This window comes from Scheffersomyces coipomensis, assembly GCF_036884675.1.
Source record: "Scheffersomyces coipomensis strain NRRL Y-17651 chromosome Unknown DFJ63scaffold_3, whole genome shotgun sequence".
In the NCBI taxonomy this organism is placed as follows: Eukaryota; Fungi; Ascomycota; class Pichiomycetes; order Serinales; family Debaryomycetaceae; genus Scheffersomyces; species Scheffersomyces coipomensis.
This window is the reverse complement of record NW_027042894.1, coordinates 1682323-1703577: the sequence shown is the minus strand read 5'-3', so window position 1 is coordinate 1703577 and position 21255 is coordinate 1682323. Positions and strand designations below refer to the sequence as shown.

Sequence of the window (21255 nt, the reverse complement as noted above, 5' to 3'; positions counted from 1 at the left end):
TATTACCAGTAATATAAACAATAATAATAACTATAATTAATTATTTATTGCACACAAAAATAACTGAATCCAGCGGAAATGAATGTACTCCGACACCGAAAACGCAAAGAAAGGGAAAGGGAAATTAAATTAATTTAAATTTTAATTCAATTCATTTCTTTTAATATTGCTGAATCGGTAGAATAGAATTAAGACTGGAGAATAAACGAGGCTTGATTAAACTAATGAGTCAAAATGTAATTAAACAAAAGGATATAGAATGAAAATTTTTGTTGTTTCTGTTAAGAGGTAATTTTATAAAGTAAGCAAATTAATTAATTGGATAAAAAATCAGACAGACATTAAAATTAGATGGTTTTTTTTTTTTTTTTTTTTATTTATTATTTTTTTTTTAATTTTTTTTTATTTATTTATTATTTTTTTTTGATTTGTTTGAGTCATTTGTGGAGAGACATTTCGGAGTTGAGTGCACTGTCTGTCTGATTTTATATTAATTCTTGGTAGTAGTAAAATGTCTCCCACTTTGTTCATAATGTCTCTGTAGACAGACTGATATCACCAATATTTTATATTGGGACAATAAAATAAACTTTTTTCAATTTCAATTTAATTTAAAATTAGTTTTGAAAACTGTTTAATTAGATTACTTATCTATGTTTATCATATGAAATTTATTAATGATACATATCTACTATATATGTATTGATTAACCCCTGAATGAATTAGTTATCTAAATTGTCATTGTTTAAAACTAAATTGATATAAAATTAATTAGAATTAGACCACATGATTCAATTCAATATGTACCTAAAGGTAAAGACCAATTCACCTTCCTGCCTTAAAATAAAGTATGAAGGTTTGGTTGGTTAGAGGTAAGGAGGTTAGGTTACAAAAATATGATTCATTACTCCATATAATAATAACTACATATAATAATCATAGTACTACTAACGGGCCGATATCACTAATGAGTAAGTACTGTACATTAAAGATTAGTTAGGTACTTCCCTAAACTAAAATGTCTTGATGGCCTCGGCTGATGGTACTATTTTTCCATGGCTCCTGTATATAAACAAAGATAGAAATTTTGTCAATTTTTTTTTTCTTTGTCTCTCACACACACACCCCTCGTTAATATGGAAATCCAAGTCCGTTATAAAAAGGGTCGGTGATTAAAGTCCAGATGGTTTATATACAGTCAGTTCAGGTTATACGATAATCACTATGAAGAAGAGGAGGGGATACCAACAACAACGATGCTTAACACCTTTCAAGTTCTTATCTATCCCTTTAACCCATCTCATCCATTGTATCCATTGCTACTGTAAACCTACTTATCAGTATAAAGTTAACATCATACAACTATACAATTACTGAAAATATATGATCATCTCATGAGATCATATATTTATAATATTGCATCACACTGTAGTTAATTATTACTAGTCGATCCATCGGTATAACATAGTACTTTAATCGGTTGTTAATTAATTAATAGTACTAAGTTGTAGTTAGTAGTTAATAGTTGTGGACTGATATCATCTTTTATATACAGGAGATTATAACTTTTTCTTAACCTAAAATTTAATCTCCTTATTACCTTTCCTTCCTGCTTCCTGCTTCTTCCTCCTCCTCCTCCTGATAAATCGCGATTAGAAATTTATTTTTTTTTTTTTTGTGAAAATTTTTTACTATAAGTATGCATAGGGATATCCTTAATTATAATTCTGTAGAAAAGATAGCTGTGTATAGCATATTCTTACTTATCATATAGTAACTATCTCATATCCAATTTCTTACAACTTAAAATGAATTCAATTAGATCATTTTCAACTATTTCAAGAATTCAATTCGAATCAAGATCAATTTTAAATCTTTATTATTCTTCAGCAAATGCTGCTAAATTAGTTAAACCAAAACTTGAATCCTCCAGAAATTCGAATGAACCAACTCAAATTAAATGGAAACCAAGTAATGGTGATTCATTCAGATCCTTTGCCGAATATAGATTGAAAGTTAGTAATCAATCTCCTTTAAAAGTTAGAGCTAAAGATTATATTAGTGTTCGTACTACTCCAACTCAAACTTAAATCAAACTTATTAATTCCTTCCTTCCTTCCTTCCTTCCCTCTTAACTAATGTATAATGTCTAATACAATGTTTCTAAAAGGTTATAAAAAAAATTACGATTGTGTGTTTAAAAATAAATAAAATGGTTTGGCGGTTAATGAGTATGTGTGTAATAATAACTATGATGATAGATCATCTAATATAGACTATAATTTGATTGTTATTAGTCTCATAGGTTATTATAATGTTAATGATTTTATAGATGTAATGGTTTCTTTTCTCTCTTTCAATTCAATTCAATTCAATTTTGATGTATTCTAATAGTATATAACTTTAAATATATATACCTCGTTTATTCACATGATGATTATTATTGTCCGATTTGAGATAATAATTTGTGTAACGTGATATTTTAAACTGAAAATTCACTTAATCAATCAATTAATTTGATTCGTGAAAGATATCAAAAATTAACAGGCAATGTTTAGCATGACAATAACACCTAAGAAATATACCCCATAAATCAACCTATACCCAAACTTGTTTGCTTATTAATTAAACTTTATAATTAGTATTATCCCCCTTAAAAAAATTTCGCAATTTCAATCAACAATTTATCGATCCGTTGTTATCCAAATTATAGGGAATAAGTTTGAAAACCTAATGTCACACCCCCCCCCCCCCCTTCTCCTCCTCTTCCATAACTCGCTCACTCACATCTTCACCTCAACCCGCTTACTCATATTCCTTTACCCACCTGGGGTAAGGATATGTGTTAATTTTCACATCATAGTAAATCCTTTAATCACTCCCGAATCAAATCAAAATTAATGATTCAAACTTACAATGTTTACAATGACAACTTGATTACAATGGATCAAACCCCCTTCATAAGCAAAGTAGTGGTTGTTGCTAATTGATACTACCAAATAAGCATAAGGTCAAAAGTTTAAGCGCAAAACAACTTTTTATAGCAGCAGCGCATACATAATCCCAATTAGGAAATTGTGTTATAAAAAAAAATTAAAGAAAGTCACGTGTCATTGTGTTATCTTGTTATATAAATTATCACATCACTTAACTTTAAAATATAGTTAGTTACTATGAACAGTCATTTGTGTTGTATATTATTATTATTATGGTATTTTCATAATTATATAAATACAATATAAATTGTAGTATTTTAGTTTGGTGTATACTTATGTCTGTTGTGGCTATAGTGTGGATACTTTTCTGTTATTTATTTATTTATTGTTTTTTTTTTTTTAATTTGTAGTTTTTTTTTCCTTTTGAAAGCTAATATCAAAATCGATTTACTTATTATATATATATATATATATATATAAGTAATTGGGTATACTTTGATGTATGTTTTATCCTTTGTAAAGGTTTGAAATTTTTAAGTTTGTTTAATTTAAATTTGAAAAATTTATATCTTAGAAAGAATCCTTTATTCATAGTTTCTTTCCCTGTTATTCCATCTGTTTTTATCTTATCCTGTTTTATTGAAAATAGTATAAACAGTATTGATAAAGTGAAATATATTAAACAAAGAAAAAAGAAAACTTGGTGATATATAATATCATATCATAGTGTTTCAGAAAAAATAAGCTTAAGGGGGGTGACAGTCTAATCAATCAATCCAACACTACAAACAACTACAAACAACATCTAAATGGTTAATAGCCTTTCTCATCTACAACTACAACACATATAACTTTCGTTACAGTCTTAATTAATCCCTAAACATGAGTGATCTAAATATTGGTTCATCCAATCAACATCAACAACAACATACTTCAGCTGCCTTATTAGAACAATTGGTGTATATCGATACCTTTATGAATAATAATAGCGGTGGTTCAACCGGTGATTTGACTCCTAATTTAGATATTGATGGTCAATTATCAATCGATTTAGCTGCTTTTGCCGATGATTCCTTCATATTCCCTGATGAAGATAAACCAAAAAATCATAATGGTAAAGGCCATCATCATGATGATGACGATGATGATATGGATTTAGATAATCTTCATCATATAAATCATAATAATAATAATAACAACCATAACAATAACAGTAACAATAATAATAACGGTCAACGTCATATAAAGTCAGAAGCTGAAGATCCTTTATTATCAAGTAATTTTGCTTCTTCAACTGATAGTTCACCAAACTATCAATCTAATCATCTTCATAACCCTTCTCAATTAGTCCTTGCTAATACTTTCACCAACAGTAATGGTAATACCAATAATAATAGTAATCAAGATAGTATACTTGATGATATTAATATATCGAAATTACCTAAATTCCCCGTCCCACCTGGAGCCAAGAGTTCTTTGGTATCGGCTGGTTTATCACAAAATCAAATTGATTTATTAAGTGCTTTGATTGCTCAACATCAAACAAGATTAGGTAATCCAGTACCAAATAATAGTAGTACTACTGCTGATTTCCCTCATTTACCAAGTCAAAATTTCAATTCTCCTGTAAGACAACATAATCAATTACAATCTTTTAGTAGTACTGATGAAGGAGTAGTGGCAAGTAGTAGTAGTCTTTCCAGTAATAATAATAATAGTGGTGAGGGAATTAATTTTGATGATAGTCCTATTTCAATGACTTCTTCTTCAACTACTTTACAAGCTTCCCCAAGTTTAACCATGAGAACTCCATCATCAGATGAATTATTATCAAGGAATGAATTTGGTGGTATGACAGCTGAAGTTGATAAACGCCGTCGCAATACGGCTGCTAGTGCCAGATTTAGAATTAAAAAGAAATTAAAAGAAAAACAAATGGAACATCGTATATTCTCTTTAAATGAATTAATTAAAGAATTTGAAATTAAAATTCAACAATTAGAAATGGAGAATAAATTATTAAGAAATTTGATTATTGAAAAGGGAAGTCAAAAATCAGATAATGAATTGAAATTATTACGTGAAAGAGCAAAATTAAATTAGATTAAATTAAAATAATTTCACTTTCACTTTCACTTTCACTTTCACTTTCACTTTCACTTTCACTTCTTTCTTATAATTCGTTTACCGAATTCAAAAGCAAAAATTATTCAAAAATCAGGCTAATAGCTAACTAATCTAAAAAATGTGTTCTGGGAATACAAAATCGTTGTATTTGTTTTTTTATATCATCTATTAAACCCTCTCTTTATTTCATCACTATTGTATATTATATTATCTCATTATATTAGAATTTCTTTATATAGATATATGGTTTATATCTAGGTTCTAGATGTATATTATTATGATTATAATTTGACGTTATCGTTTATTTGATATTTAGTAGATTTCAGGGGTTAGTTCTAGTATGAATGGGATTGACGTTAGATAGTTAATCATTTTTAGGTTCTTCTTTTCGTAAATTTTAGTATGTTATTATGAACTATAAATTCCCAAATGGTGTAAGTAAACTTGCAAAGTCATGTATTTCAAAACTCTATATATATATTCTTGTGGTAGTAGTGAGACAATTAGAATTGCCAGAAATACCAATAACTAGTCATTACTTATATATAATTATCACTATATCAAGACTGACAGATTTTGCAATTTTAAAATTGACATAAAATCATACCCTGTCATACCTAATTTGGAAACATTGAGGGGAGTAGTGCATTTCGGTCAAAGATCAAAATAAGACTTAAAACCCGACATAAATGAAAATCAGACACAAAAAAATTAAAAAAAAAATAAAAATAAAAATAAAAAATAAAAAATATAAAATATAAAAAAAGATCAAAAATTCATCTTTTTTAAAATTTTAGATAAAAATAAATACCCCCAACTATAAAATAATCAAACCAAAAAAAGCATCCATCGAAGAAAACAACATCATCAACGATAAATATACCGCCTTCCACAATGACCTGAACATCTTGTCAAAGATCGGATTTCAAAACCATGCGATCTCCGATAGGATACGTGCTTTACCAAGCCATATCCCAATAATTAATAATGCAAAGAAATTACCATTAAAATAAACATGAAATGCCACTAAAGAAATCGGTATTGGCTTTTGACGCGTGTGACTGGTAAAAAAAAATATCAGAGTCTGAAGGAGAGGGATGGGAAAAAAAAATAAAAAGTATTGATTATCCTTAAATTCATTATCACTTGATTTTACGTCCATCAGCTCCGAATTTCATTTCATCAAACCTTTGAGTTCGATGAACTGTAAACTATTTAAGCTCATATAGATGTAGATATTACTTTTCAGTCATGTATGAATGGAGTGGATGGGGTTTATGTGGTAAGATAGGTACGCGAAACCTTTTTTCAGTAATTGTCTTGTTTTGTGGACAATAACGTAGCCGCCTTTGTTTGATCCATAAGTGAATATATCATACAATGAAAACAGCTTTTATAATATATTTATACGATAAATAAATATAAATAATTTGCGTTAATAGCTTATTTTATTTTTTTTATCTAATCTAGACATTATTACTTTGTTAATAATCTTTAATTTATGATCGTATTTTTATAAACCAGTTCGTTGTCATCAATTTAACTAATTGTCGATTCTATAACTTCCTCTTGCCAACTATTCACGAATATTAAATTGGACATTCTTACCGCTCAAGTCAGACTCGTTAATTCTAACCATGGTCTTCTGGGATTCAGCTTTAGAATGTTACATAATACACAAAATTATGATCAGATTCATATACCACAGGGCTAGTTGTGGTAAATTCTAAAATTCTTGCAACTCCTAAATTTGAAAATTAAACTGATATTTTTTTTTCTTGGGTTAAAAAAAAATTATAAAATAAAAAGAGAGTATTTGTCTCTCGTCTGTTTGGGATCTTCAAATTAGATGGGTCAATTCCTACTTTCACAACTCTAGACAGTTTTTACATATCTATTATAGATCAAAAAATAAGCTTAATCTCAGGTTTATAGTTTCGATAACCGTTAGTTCTCGTAAAGGTGGCTTTATTGTAGTGAAGTAAACTTGTATATTTATTCAAGAAAAAGGGGGTGAGAATTACTATAAAGTTGTCCAATCTTTTTTTTTCTCATTAAAATTTTTTTTTAGATGGAAATGATGATTTTTTGTCTTTTTTTTTTGTCTTTTTTTTATTTTAGTTCTTTTTTTTAATTTTTTTTTCCGTTGAGAGGTATATTTCACTTCTCCCTCCCTAAATTCATTTCGCAATTGTCAATTTCTACTTATTCAACCACTAATAAATGATAAAATGCTTATAGTATGGTATCTCAGTAACTATCATCTCTCTGTAGGATTCTCCTCTATTTTAGTGGAACTTTTGCCCTTTACGATTTATGCGTGTTCAGCCTTGCCTCCAACACCTATTTTATATGTTGTTTGTCCACCGCCCCTAAATAGAAAAAACTAGTTGCCCCCTTCCCCCTCAAGAAATTCTCAAAAAAAAGGACTATGAATAGATTTTTTTTCTTCCTCTGTTTATATTTAAATGTTGATACTTTTTTTTTTACGTCCATTTCAAATAAAGTACTATCAAAAGTCATTTTACTAGTATCAATCAATCGATCAATCAATCATGGTATCCACCAGATCTTCCAACGTCAGGGCTCCCGCTGTTGAATTGGCCGAAAACGGAAAATCACTTAAAAGAGTGGTCAAGATTAAAAAAGGTGGTATTAGGGGTCGTCCAAATAAACCAAAACCAGTAAAATCGGCAGCCAAAAAATTAAAGGCAGACATTGAAAAATCAATCCCTAAACCTGCCACCATTGAAACTGTCACTATAACTAAAGAAAAGAATGTTGTTCCTGCTAAAGAGAAGAGTATAGCTCCTACGCCTGTGAACACCACTTTTAAGATTGTTAAACCAGAAACAAGAGGGAGAAAGAGAAAAATTACCGTTCCTGAAGTACCTAAGTCTGCTCCATCCCCTCCTAAATCGGAAATTACTAGTACCGAAACTAAGTCAAAACATCACCAAGAAAAAGAATCACAATCACAACCATCACCACCACCACCGCAACCACAACCCAAATCAAAGCCAATTGAAGAAACCAAGCCAGAACCAGCACAACCGAAATATTTAGATATATTACCTCTCAATAGAAAAGATCCAAGAGGTAGAAAAAGAAAACAGGTTATTCAAATTGATCATGAATCAAGTTCAAAATCAACTAACACCACAATCACTACACCTCCACTCTCTCCTATATCAACCACTATAACTATACCAGATGAATCACCAATTTCAACTCCTGCACCATCATCGTCTGCAACTTCTTCCACTACCTTACCATCTAAAATAAAATCAACATCTACAGCTCCCCGTACTACAGCTCCTCGTTCTAAGCCAAGAGCTAGACATTCAACTGTTACATCTATTATTTCACAAAGAATAGATGAAAATGACTTTCCTACCATAGGAGAGTCTGGTGACTCGATTCCAAGAGTAAGGAAAAAGTATAATATTGATCGTGATAATATTAAGATTAATAAAAGAATTATGAGTAAAGATACACATCAAGTTATAAAAATGTTTAAGAAATTTGATAATGAAGTATTAACTAATCCTGAAGCTAAGCAATTATTATTATCATTAGGATTTGAAACTAGAAAAAGATATATTACAACTTTTAAACATTATATGAGATTTTGTTGTTCAAAAAATTTAGAGAATTTTTTTGTTACAGGTGAATTAATGAAACAATTTTATGAAGAACAATTCTCAAAAAGTTCAAGTAATAATCCAATTATCAGATTAAGAAAAATGGACCCTGCTTTTAGTAAATTACAAGAAATTAATTATTTGGTTTATAAATTACCTTTTAAAGAAATTCCAAATCGTCAAGTTGCTTTTAACTATTTATTAGTTACTGAATCTGGTTTCACCAATGGTGATGAAACTAAAGTTGAAAGTGTGTCTGAAACCCCTGAAGCCAACTTGGAAAGTATTCAAAGTAAGGCCCCAGAGAGTCAAATCCACATAAATGTTGATTCAAATTCTGCCAGTTCAAGTATTCATCCATCTCCAGAAATGAAACCTCCTAAGTTAAGTAGTGCTAACGACAAAAATGGTCCAAGGGTTATTGCGTATCCTCATAGAGTTCTTGAAGAAGAAGGATTTACTCCAGGACATCAACAGCAGCAACTACAACAGCCACATCATCATCATATGCAACATATTCCTCCGATTGCTCCACAACCACCAAGTCAGATTCAAACTACAGTACTTCCACCAGTTACCATCCCTCCTACTATCCAACAGCAACAAGTTTCAATACCTGTTCCTGTTCCTGTTCCTGTTCCGGTAACACCTATGATGTCGGTGCAACAACATTCTCCTCTCCCACCTCATCATCAACCGCAACCAATACAAACATCATCTCAACATCAGCAGCAAAAGTCGTCTAAATCTTCAAGAAGTAAAAGTGAAAGACGTAGAACACCATTTAGAAAAGAAACCATTCATCGTGTTAAGAATCAATTTACCGATACGCGTGCAGAAATTCTTAAGCACATTGCTGATGCAGCTCAAAATATAAATCAAATTCCTCAATTAAATATGCAAGATATTGCTAACAATTATGGATTCTTATATCAACAAGTAAATAGAAGCTTAGAGCATTATCATGGTTTCCTTGAACAATGCTTTAAGTTACCTAGTAAGAGTGGTTTTATGCCAGTTGAAGTGTACGTTCCACCACACCAACAACAGATAGTTCAACAAGCACCACTAGTACAACAACAATCACCACCACCCCAACAACAAGCACCTGCACAAGGACAAGCGTATCAGCAACCAGTCCGTTCTCCAATTTTAGATATGAATCATGATATTTTTACTGTTTATGAAATTGTTGAAGAATGGTATGTTGTTGCTCCATCTATTGAATATAGATTAAGAAACTGGGGAGAATATTGGATCAAAGATGAAATTGATCATGAAGCATTCTTAGATCGTAGGTCAATTGTTAAATTTGTGGATAGATTAGCTACTGAAGCTAAAGAAGATAGATTTAGAATGGCTAATCTTTGTGATAGATATATCCATGATAAGCTGATCTTAGAAGAATTCATTACTGAAATCGAATTAGATGAAGATGATTTATTTAAGCGAGTTTTACGTTACAGAAAGCGTAATACTTAAGCTGTTTGTGTACCATAATTACTGTTTCCATTCCCCATAATTCTTTTGTATTAGTTATTGTTTAAATATGTTATTTTATAGTTATAATGTCAAATGATGTATACATTTCCTAAACCAGATATACCCTCTTTGTAGATATGAATTTAGTCAAAACTGGGCCAACTTTAAACCTTCTAACGGTTTTGCTTACTTTTGTGTAGCTTGAGCGACCAACAAAAAAATTTACAACCAAAAAAAATTTAAAAATTGATTTTACACCGTGTAATCATCAACAACTAGTGGGATCATATCAACAATGATTAAGTTGTTAACGTCGTTGTTAGCACTTAGCAGTATCGTGGCATGCAATGACTACATACCATTTGATACGACCAGGTTAGATAAGTCTTCAATCTTTGAACAATTCCTTTATAAGGACTTTCCTTCAAGTCCTTGGTTGCCATCAAAGGGTAAAGCTTGGGATAATGATAAAAAGGAATTCGTACGCTATACAGGGAAATGGAATATCGAGCCCTCGTTTAAGAATCCAGCATATGGATCAGATGATAAAGGATTGGTTTTAAAGACTGTAGCTGCACGTCATGCGGTTTACTATAAATTACCAACTCCATTTGACAACACAGATCAAGATTTAGTATTACAATATGAATTGAAACTACAATCAGGTTTAAATTGTGGAGGAGCTTATATTAAGTTATTGGATCAATCTGAAGATTATAGAGGATTCAATGGACAAACCCCTTATCAAATCATGTTTGGACCAGATAAATGTGGATCAAATAATAAAATTCATTTCATTATAAATAGACCAAATCCAATTACAGGTAAAGTGGAAGAAAAACATTTAAGAGCTCCACCAATGGCTAAAATTAATGATTTATCAAATTTATATACTTTAATTCTTACTAAAAATCAAGATTTTGAAATTAGAGTTAATGGTGAAGTTGCAAAAGCTGGTAATTTACATAGTAATGTCAATCTATTATCTCCTCCATTATATCCCAATCCAGCTTTAATTGATGATCCTAATGATATAAAACCATTTGATTGGGATGATGATGTTTTGGTTCCTGATCCCAATGCTGAGTTACCTGAAGATTATGAATTGAAGCATTTATGGGAAAAAATCCCTGATTTGAAAGCGGTGAAACCAGAAGAATGGGATGAAAATGAGCCTTTAACTATCCCTGATTTGGAATCTGAAAAACCTCAAGATTGGGATGATGAAGAAGATGGTGAATGGACACCACCTCATATTCGTAATCCACAATGTGATGAAACAGGTTGTGGTCCATGGTCACCTCCATTAATTAAGAATCCTCTTTATAAAGGTCCATTTATACCTCGTAATATTCCAAATCCAAACTATAAGGGACCATTTAAACCTAAACAAATTCCGAATCCTGATTTCCATAATGATACTAATCCAAGTAATATTGGATTAGTTGGAGGTTTAGGATTTGAATTATGGAGTATGGATAATAATATTATGTTCAATAATATTTATTTGGGTCATTCTATAAAGGAAGCTGAATTAATTGGTAATGAAACATATGCTCCTAAACTTGAATTAGAGTTTGAATATAAACAAAATCATAAAGTTAATATTAAGAATGAACCTATAAAACCTCCACCAACATTTGATGAAATCATTAATGATAATAAAGTTTATGGATTTATTCAATTCTTAGTCTTTATTAAATTCTTTTTATTAAAACAATTCTTAGATATTGTTGACTTTTATTATGAATTCTTAAGAGATCCTTTAAATTTAATCACTAATCAACCGATTAAATTTGTTTTATATTGCATGATTTTTGTGACATTTTTTACATTTATATGTGGATTGGGAGCTGTATTATTGTTTTTAATTACAGGAGGAGGTCAAGCCAATCCCGTTTACGAAAAAGAGACGAGGTCAAAGACTAAAATTGAAGATGATGATGATGATGATGCTAAGTACGATGACGAAGATGGAGTAGTCATTGAACATCCATCGAATTGGGAAGAAAGAGAAGAGCCAAGGATTATTGAATTGAAAGACAGCGATGATATCAGTTCAGCCACTGGAGCTTTTACAGCTGAAGCCAAACCAAGAAGGAGAAAGGCTTAAAACGGGCACAAATTTTTAATAGGAGTTCATAGAATATCAATAATATATGTTTTAATCGTATATATATGTCATTTTTTGCATTCTTGTGATGTTTGGATGTTAATTTTTTTTTACCCCACGCCCCTTTTAAGACAAGTATCATGAAATAGTCAAATTTAGATCCTTATTCGGACTATAAATCCCTAAAGGAAACGTATCAGCCGGGTTAACTTACCATGCTGGAAACGACTCCTTTGCTTCCTAAGTTGGGAAGAAATCTTTCAAAGAAATATCTCACATTCATTGTGGTCCCCTCCACTATCCTTGTTATTTTATTGATATACGTGGGGTCAATTCTCATTAATGGTTCTGATGATAATAATAATTTCATATCGAACTTACCTTCATTCCTCGTGAAACCATTACAATTACGAATCTATACTAATAATATTCGATTTGATAATGTTTATTATCCCGATAAAGGAGAGAAATCATGGACTAAGCATCGTAGTAAACAAGTTATAAATTCAATTGATTTCCATACTAGTTTAGGAGATGCTAATGTGGTTTGTTTACAAGAAGTGTTGTATCATCAACTAGGTGATATTTTGGATGGATTGAATGATAATTCAATTCAGAAATCTCAAAATTGGACTTATTATGGTATCGGTAGAGATGATGGTATTATTGCGGGAGAATTTTCTCCTATATTATATAAACATCATGATTGGATTCTTTTAGAAAATGAAACTTTTTGGTTAAGTGAAACTCCATGGAAACCAAGTAGAGGTTGGGATGCAGCATTAGAAAGAATCGTTACTATGGTTACATTACAATCCAGATTTAATCCTCTTATTAAGATTAATGTTTTCAATACTCATTTTGATCATAAGGGGAAATTAGCCAGAAAGAGATCAGCTCAATTGATTGTTGATAAAATGGAAAATTATAATAATAATCCTTCATTTTTATGTGGAGATTTCAATACTGAGCCAAGTGATCAGCCATATGCTGTTTTAACTAAAGCTGGATTTAAAGATAGCAGATTAGTTATTCCTCAAGATTTCTCGTACGGAGAAGAATCAACTTTTACCGGTTTTGATAAGGATAATGAAGTTAAACATTCAGTTATTGATTATATTTGGTCACCTTATTTCACTGTATCAAAGGATAAAGATGATGATAATGATAATGATTTTTCAATTTCAAATTACTATAGTTCAGATCATCATGAATATTATAAAATTATTATAAAACATTTTGGAATTTTACATAATTTCTTTAAAGGATTTTACTTTTCAGATCATAGACCAGTGGTTGCTACTTATGATATATCTAGAACAAGATTATTTGGTCATGAAATGGAATAAATGACAGCTTGTCTATTTCTTTAATGGGTATATTATCAATCTAGTCCCTTTAAACAGTATACGACGTGTCCTGTATCCAATCTAAGTAACCGTTTTGTGTGTAGTAATTGTGCTTATCACGGAGGCTACTTGAATAGTTCGTTTATAAAAAAAGTTTTTAAAAGTAGTTAATAGTTAAATTTGAATAAAAGCACTTTTTATGTTTGGTATAGTTTATTTGTTGTATAGTAGGTTGGAGTCGGAAGTATTAATTCTCAAAATTGTCAACTTTGAGCGAACTGTACATTAAAAATAACTCACCACAAGACTGGCAAATTATAAGCCTCTGTGAAAGTACATAGTTAAGCTTCGACCTCCTTCACTAACGAAATGTAGTGAATATTGATCGTGGATAGACATTCCCAAAGAGTAATGAGCTAATGAATATGCTTTATTCACAAATTGGTATTCACCCTGTACGAATGTCATACTTCTCTTTGTTTGGAGCAATATAGTGGCTTATTCAGGGTAAATTGTCTGACATTTTTTTGCGTTTCTCAAAGCAAGCGCTTCAGCTCCGATTCTGGTTGTAGATATTTACTCCTCCTTCTTTGTACTAAGCTATCCCTAAATTCCTAATTTCAAAGCCTGCCTTACTTCACTTCATTCATCTTAGTTTGTCTTCTGATATTGAAGTAATATCTGATATTTGTACTTATATTTAATATATACACTTCTGTTGGTACGAATCATTCGTTTTAGTTTTCCTAATTGGGAAAGTGGAAAAGCAAAATGGTAGCGAAAATTTACTAGGGGTGAAAATGTAAAAATGTAAAAAAGGTGGGGATGGGGGATGTAAGACGTTTATTTAAAGAAACTCCGCAAAAGAGGGGCAGACATAGTTATATTTAACTTGTATAAATCTTATCTTAGGAAGAAACCGGAAGGTGTGAAGACATGGGGAAGATGCAATTTAACAAACAGATAATAGATAGAATGTAGTATGTACACAAAAGAAAGAATACGAATTGGAATGAACACCTAAGCTGCAAGAATACCTGTATAATTGAAAAATAGTTACATATCAGAGTTTCAACAGTCCCGGACTAACATTTTATGGGTGAATAATAACATTGCTTTAAAAAATAATAAACTGATACATTGGTAGGGTTCATAACTCCATTCATTAGTTCGTCTACCATGTTTTTTTATTAGCTATGTAATGAGAAAGCTTGGTTGATTATTGAAAAATTCAAGTTACCAAGATCAAGTTTGATATGGTTCAGTGATGGTGTAAAGAAATTCCATCATTCAGGATCGTAAAGTACTCATTGATACCCGTATATCTCGTTGATTTACAACGATTTACAAGCTAAGAATCAGGTGTTGTTTAATTATAGTTTATGAAATTTCTGTTTTCACTCATTTGTTATGAAATGGAATTATAACCCTGATAACAAAATATACTAGATCTATGCCTTAAACATGAGCTGATAAATGGTTTTTTCACGATAATGCTATGTTGCTACACAATGAAAAATCATCTAACGTTTTTTAGTATAATCCAGGTCCAGGACTAGACCTGAAGAACAATAACAACCGAAAGAAAATCTAAAAAGGAATTTATTTCTATTTCCATTCTAACTTTAATTTTGATTTTCACTTGTACCGATTTTGTCCGTATAAAGATAATGGTTATATGTATGACGAAGAACTCAACAATTATGTTGGAGTAAATGTGTGTAACATTTCTACAGGTTAGAATTCGTAATTATTATTTAATATAGCTTGTTTTTTTTTGCTTCTTGATTTTCAAGTTAAATTGTGGGGTTGTTGCAAATGATGAATTGAATTAAGTCTAGGTAATATTTGACATGGTAACTTCGGACAACTCCATTCATAGTCAAGAATATTTGAGACAGTATGTGGAGGACAAATTATCTAGGCATTCGGGGGTATGGTTCTAAGCAAAACCAGTATTTTCTTATTCTATCAAATGATTGATTCTTGATCTCAGAATGTGGGGTTTTACCACATCACCATCACAATTACTTGCAATATAACAGTAACAATAAATAAAAATAAAATGTGCAACCTAAACAAAGGAACACCCAGACAATGGAAAAGCTTAAACTCAGGGCCGGTATACTTTTGTAAACTTTGACTCCTAGTGTAACCATAATAATTGGGGATAATCTTGCTAATCTTAATTTAAGATTCATTAAGTTCAAGGATGGTTCCCATAACTTTAAAAATTAACGAAAGTTTATTGGATCATTATTTTAGTTTATCATCGAAGAACTTAACTGAAAAATGGCCCTAAAATAAATTATTACGCCGCGTACCTGTATATAATCCCTTTTCATCTCACAAAAGTGGAAATCAATATGAGCCCTCTTCATCATTAATCAATTAAGGTTTTGCATAGGATTTGAAATGTGGAATATTTATACTAAATTACAGCTACACAAAATTCAAATTATGATTGAGGCGTGTTTCACAGTCAATGAAATGAAAGGTAATAATGACAACACGATATAAATGATGGTATAGAGTAGCGAGAATTTAACTGTTTATTCTTAGTACTGTGCTATGCTGTAACAATACATTCTTCTCTAGATACTTTACTTGCCCCGCACTTGCTGTTTAATGAAATCATTTCAGTGTTAGTTAGTAAGTACTCGAATCAAATAAGCTTTTGACACTCCGAAATGGATTTTTGACTTTATTTTAAACAATCTTCATATAATCGTAACGGTGAAAGTTATACTTGTTGCTCCACTTTCCATGGAAACTCACTAACTATTTCTGTAGTTAATTCAAATGTTGAACAACCAATAACCTAGGCTAAACACTCTGAAAGGCTGTAACGCCGTCCCTTCCCCCAAAAATAAAATTATTTTCTTTGATTAGCCATTTTTTATATTTACAGTTTAGCGCGCGGTACTTTTTCCATTCCCTTACCCTCCATTACCCTCCATTAATTTTCCCCCCCCCCCTCTTCTTTCGCATAAATTCATGGAACAACCAAACTAGAACTGACCTTCACCCAAGAAAAAAAAAAAACCACTTTTTTTAAATTAAAAAATAATTTGTCCTACTTAAAAAATAAAACAAGAAAAGAAATTTAAAAAGAAGGCAAATAAAAGTTTTGACATAATAGCATATATAATACCAAATTTGAGACTTTGTAACCGCAATGAATTCCCAAGTCCGGGACCTCCCCAGTTAAAGAGTGTTAGGTAATACAAACCTTATATAGATCCCGTGGTGGGGTAGGTAAATTCTTACTTTCTTTTCTTTTTTTTTGTTGTGCCTACTGCAAATGCGTTTGTTATCTAGGTTGTAATCAACAGGGATCGGAATGGGTTTACAGCAGGAGATATCAGGATGGAAGATTCTAATGGGTTTCCAATCGGGGTAAATGACGAGATAATACAGGATATTTCATAGTGTAACTCTAATCAAATGTAATTTTAAAATTGGGATTATCCTCTTATTTCCCCCACAAAAATAATAAATATTTTTAACGCTCAATGAGTATGGTTATACAGCACAGGAAAAATAAAAAAAATATTTTTGGTAGCAAACTTTTAAAATGAAGTTACCTAAATGGTTGAAATTAATAAATTAAACTAATTAAAAAAAAGAGAAAAACAACACTAATTTAATCACTATAACCAGAAATTTTTTACAGTTCCGTTTAGGATCTTATTGTTTTTATTAAAAAGTTTTTAATCGTATGAGTCCATTGATGTTTTTTTTGTTATAAATAGATTGACCTATTCCAATCTTATTTCAACTATTTTTTTTGTAATTCCCCTTTCACTTATTTCTTCTCATTAATTCAATCCAATCCAAATTATTCATTTAAATATAATCATATAAGATGGGTGGTGCAAGATCAGTTCATACTATTGAGACTTTAAAGTCCGAAATTAAAGAACATAATGCTCATATTATAAAGCCACCAAAGTTTACTTCCCAAGCCATTACTCGTTATTTTTTAACAAGACCAACCACTTTAATTCCAACCAAAGCAGAATTGGCTCATTATGAATGGAGTGATGTATATAATCCTTTCAAAGCCTTAAGAGAAGTTTCTTTAAAACAATGGAATTTCTTCTTCATTGGGTTCTGGGCTTGGACTTGGGATGCCTTCGATTATTTCACTATCTCTTTAAATGTTTCAAATATTGCTAAAGATTTAAATGTTAGTGTTAAAGAAGTTACTTGGGGTATTACTTTAGTATTAATGTTCAGATCTGTGGGTGCTATTATTTTCGGTTTAATTGGGGATACAAAAGGTAGAAAATGGCCTTATATAATTAATCTTTTATTATTATCTATTATTCAAATTGGTACTGGATTTGTTAAAACTAAAAGTCAATTCTTAGCCGTCAGATCACTTTTTGGTATTGCTATGGGTGGTCTTTATGGTATTTGTGCTGCTGAAGCTTTATCTGATGCTCCAGTTAATGCAAGAGGTATTATGTCTGGTATTTTCCAAGAAGGTTATGCCTTTGGTTATCTTTTAGCCGTTGTTTTCCAAAGAGCTATTGTTGATAATACCGGTAAATGGCAAGATATTATGTTTTTCAGTGCTGGTGTTTCAGTTATCTTTATCGTTTGGAGACTTTTCACTCCAGAAACTGATTCTTTTATAAAACAACAACAAAGAATCGATTCTGAAGCTCAAACTGATAGAAAGACAAAAATTAAAGAATTCCAATCTCAAGCTAGAAAAGCTTTGAAACAATATTGGTTAATTATGATTTATTGTGTTTTAATGATGGCAGGTTTCAATTTCTCATCTCATGGTTCTCAAGATTTATATCCAACTATGATCAGTACTCAATATCATTTTGGTGCTAATAAATCAACTGTTGCCAATGTTTCAGCTAATTTAGGTGCTTTGGTAGGTGGTATTTTCTTTGGTCATATGTCAACTTTTATTGGTAGAAGATTTGGTATTATTTGTGCTGCAGTTTTAACTGGGGCTATGATTTATCCATGGGGTTTTATTCCAAATGCTGGTACTGTATTTGTTTTCCAAATGGGTGTTCAAGGTGCTTGGGGTATTGCTCCAATTCATTTATCGGAATTATCTCCTCCCCAATTCCGTACTTTAGTGGTTGGTACTTCTTATCAATTAGGTAATTTGGTATCTTCTGCCTCATCTACTATCGAGGCCACTATTGGTGAACGATTCCCAATCCCAGGTGCAAAAGGTGTTTATAATTATGGTAAAACTATGGCTATTTTCATGGCTGCTGTTACTGTTTATCTTATTTTAATTGTATTCTTGGGTCCAGAAAACAAAGATGCTGATTTAGGTATGGAAAGAGATGATTATTATTGTGAAGAAGGTATTGATGACTTAGATGATGCATCTATCGATCAAAACAAACCTGATTTCAAACATAACGAAGAAATTAAGGAAGAAGTTAAAGAAAATGTTTAACTAGTTTAATATTCAATTCTCAAATTTTATTTAATTATCATTTTAATTTAGTTATAACAAAAGATTCTATTCTCGGTATTTTTTATTTATTATCATGTTTTAACCTTCAATTCTTCATTTTGTTAGCTATATATGTTTAGTCTAGTTAATTCATTATTACGATTTTATTCTATCAAATCACTTATTCCAACAAAATTTGCGCTTCTATGATTTTAGGTCTCTTCACCTCTTTCCTAATTGGGAAATGGTGTTGCGACGATCAAAGAAGTTAAGAAATATATATAAGTACAAGAATTAACGAATTTTTGTAATTAGTTCATTTACTGAAAATCCTGATTGACACATTTGCTAAAGGCCGATATTAATCATTCTAGTTTTGCGCTGTGTTGTTGTGGGAAAGGATTTGTCAATTGCGATCGTCAAATACCTTTGATCTGGTGGTTCTACAACGATCTCTAAAATGGATGACCGGGAACAATATGATTATCATCTCAGTTTATAGCTTAGAACATAGTTCCAAATAAAAAGATTTATTCAAATCAAATCAAATCACATTAAGTAGTTCTTCTAGTCCATCTTTTATTATCTTGTTCATCAATATTACAGTTTACCTCTCTACACTACATATAATATCAAAATTGAACCTGTTAAATAATGGGGTGGATTAATGTACACAAGAATATATCTACCTGACTAACTTTCAGTTTCTTCTAATAATGCAAATCTGTTATTACTCAATGAAACAATAGGCACGGATTCTTCTTCTTCTTCTTTTCCTTCTGGTTTATCTTCTCCATAGAAATCTCTGACGTAAGCATCTTCTGCTTCTTTTTCAATTTCTTCGGCCGTCTTTTCTCTGGCCACATCATCATCTTCTTTATCATCTTTGCTTGCTGTATCTATTATGGATATTTCACTGGCAATAGTGATACTTTTATTTATTCTCTCCCATCCTGACTTTCTAGTGGTTTGAACATACTTGGCTCTAGCTATACTTTGTTCAATCTTTCCTGCTAACACTCCACTCAATTTGTCATTTCTTTCCACTTTAGATCTTAATGCATTTGATTTCTTCTTATTACTGTTGGCTGCCTTTCTGATTTTCAGGTCTTCCATTTTCTTCATTAATAAATTTTCATTCTTAATAGTGGTTCTGATAATAGACTTTCTAACATCATTACTTTCTGGTTTAGCAATATTACTTAATTCTTTGGCTTCACCTTCATCTGCAATTTCACCTCTTCTTGCAGCTCTACTACGTTTTGAAACTATAATGAAAAGTTAGTATAATGGAACCATAAATGATAAAACTTCAAAAGAGAAGTTCACCTAAACATAATAAGAATGATAACATACTTTTTTTAGCCATGTTCTATGATAATAGATATTAATATCCTGTTCTATAAATAAGTTGAATTTGAATCAAATTACCCCAAATGAATCAATCTGTGCAACCGAACTCATCTTGTTAAATTTTATTTTTAATTTTTTTTTTTTTGACCGGTTCCAGAAAAAAGGGTTGCGCAATCTGCCTTCCTAATTGGGAAGGACTGATGCGTTGGTCATAATCTCCAGTCAAATGATGTAAACCATCCAAGTTTGAATGAAATTGAACAAGAAATCATATTTTGAATCATTGTAACTGATTATATCAAGTTAAACTTATACCTACTTATCCAATATTATCCTTAATAATGCCTATTTTAGAATCTTCCACTACTGTGGTACATCAACCATATCAAAAGTCAACTTCAAAATTCACTGTATCTCATAGATCTATAAAACCAATATCAACTATTAGTTCTACTTCTCTGGCTAAGACGCTGGAGTGGTGTTTTTGACTACGCAATTCAATCTAAAGTCCCTGAATTCGATTCAGATGATTATTTATTGTATAATGCCTTATTCAGAAATTATACTACTGAGGATATAGGTAAATATCTTAAACATACCGTTAAATTCTTTACCATTCATTCCAAACTGGTGGAATTAAAGGGTTTTATCACTAATAAACAGAAGGCATATATAGTGCTAGACCAATCCTCATACCAAGTGGGATTACCATTACAAGCCCGGTTTTATGCTGAGTTACATGATTATTTAGACGAGGGTTTAAATATTAAAGAAGTTTATTATTTCATAAAGAAAGAACAACATGATG

The 21255-nt window shown here is 30.9% G+C and overlaps 7 protein-coding genes across 7 annotated transcripts; 6 read left to right on the top strand and 1 right to left on the bottom strand. All coding sequences in view use genetic code 12, as the record gives it.

Moving 5' to 3' along the window:
* Positions 1–1659: 1659 nt before the first annotated feature.
* On the top strand, positions 1660–2430 carry DFJ63DRAFT_318679 (uncharacterized protein). The gene has a single exon (XM_064906973.1). The coding sequence runs from the start codon at positions 1809–1811 to the stop codon at positions 2088–2090; it is 282 nt and encodes a 93-aa protein (XP_064762941.1). The 5' UTR covers positions 1660–1808; the 3' UTR covers positions 2091–2430.
* A 961-nt stretch (positions 2431–3391) lies between these two features.
* MET4 (Met4p) lies at positions 3392–5076 on the top strand. Its single transcript, XM_064907638.1, has one exon. It carries the CDS (start codon positions 3819–3821, stop codon positions 5037–5039), a length of 1221 nt encoding a protein of 406 aa, XP_064762940.1. The 5' UTR covers positions 3392–3818; the 3' UTR covers positions 5040–5076.
* A 2542-nt stretch (positions 5077–7618) lies between these two features.
* Positions 7619–10189, top strand: DFJ63DRAFT_312920 (uncharacterized protein; the record flags this gene model as incomplete). The annotated part of the gene is made up of 1 exon (XM_064906077.1): positions 7619–10189. One exon carries the CDS (start codon positions 7619–7621, stop codon positions 10187–10189), a length of 2571 nt encoding a protein of 856 aa, XP_064762939.1.
* DFJ63DRAFT_126889 (calnexin) lies at positions 10133–12410 on the top strand. The gene has a single exon (XM_064903339.1). It carries the CDS (start codon positions 10485–10487, stop codon positions 12300–12302), a length of 1818 nt encoding a protein of 605 aa, XP_064762938.1. The 5' UTR covers positions 10133–10484; the 3' UTR covers positions 12303–12410.
* Positions 12411–12517: 107 nt separating this feature from the next.
* On the top strand, positions 12518–13651 carry DFJ63DRAFT_335136 (uncharacterized protein; the record flags this gene model as incomplete). Its single annotated transcript, XM_064908162.1, has 1 exon — positions 12518–13651. One exon carries the CDS (start codon positions 12518–12520, stop codon positions 13649–13651), a length of 1134 nt encoding a protein of 377 aa, XP_064762937.1.
* A 3596-nt stretch (positions 13652–17247) lies between these two features.
* JEN2 (Jen2p) lies at positions 17248–19588 on the top strand. Its single transcript, XM_064903338.1, has one exon. It carries the CDS (start codon positions 17520–17522, stop codon positions 19092–19094), a length of 1575 nt encoding a protein of 524 aa, XP_064762936.1. The 5' UTR covers positions 17248–17519; the 3' UTR covers positions 19095–19588.
* ECM1 (Ecm1p) lies at positions 19441–20953 on the bottom strand. Its single transcript, XM_064903335.1, has 2 exons — positions 20451–20953; positions 19441–20362 (listed from the first exon to the last, which is right to left on the bottom strand). Exons 1-2 carry the CDS (start codon positions 20461–20463, stop codon positions 19788–19790), a joined length of 588 nt encoding a protein of 195 aa, XP_064762935.1. The 5' UTR covers positions 20464–20953; the 3' UTR covers positions 19441–19787.
* Between the last annotated feature and the right edge of the window lie 302 nt (positions 20954–21255).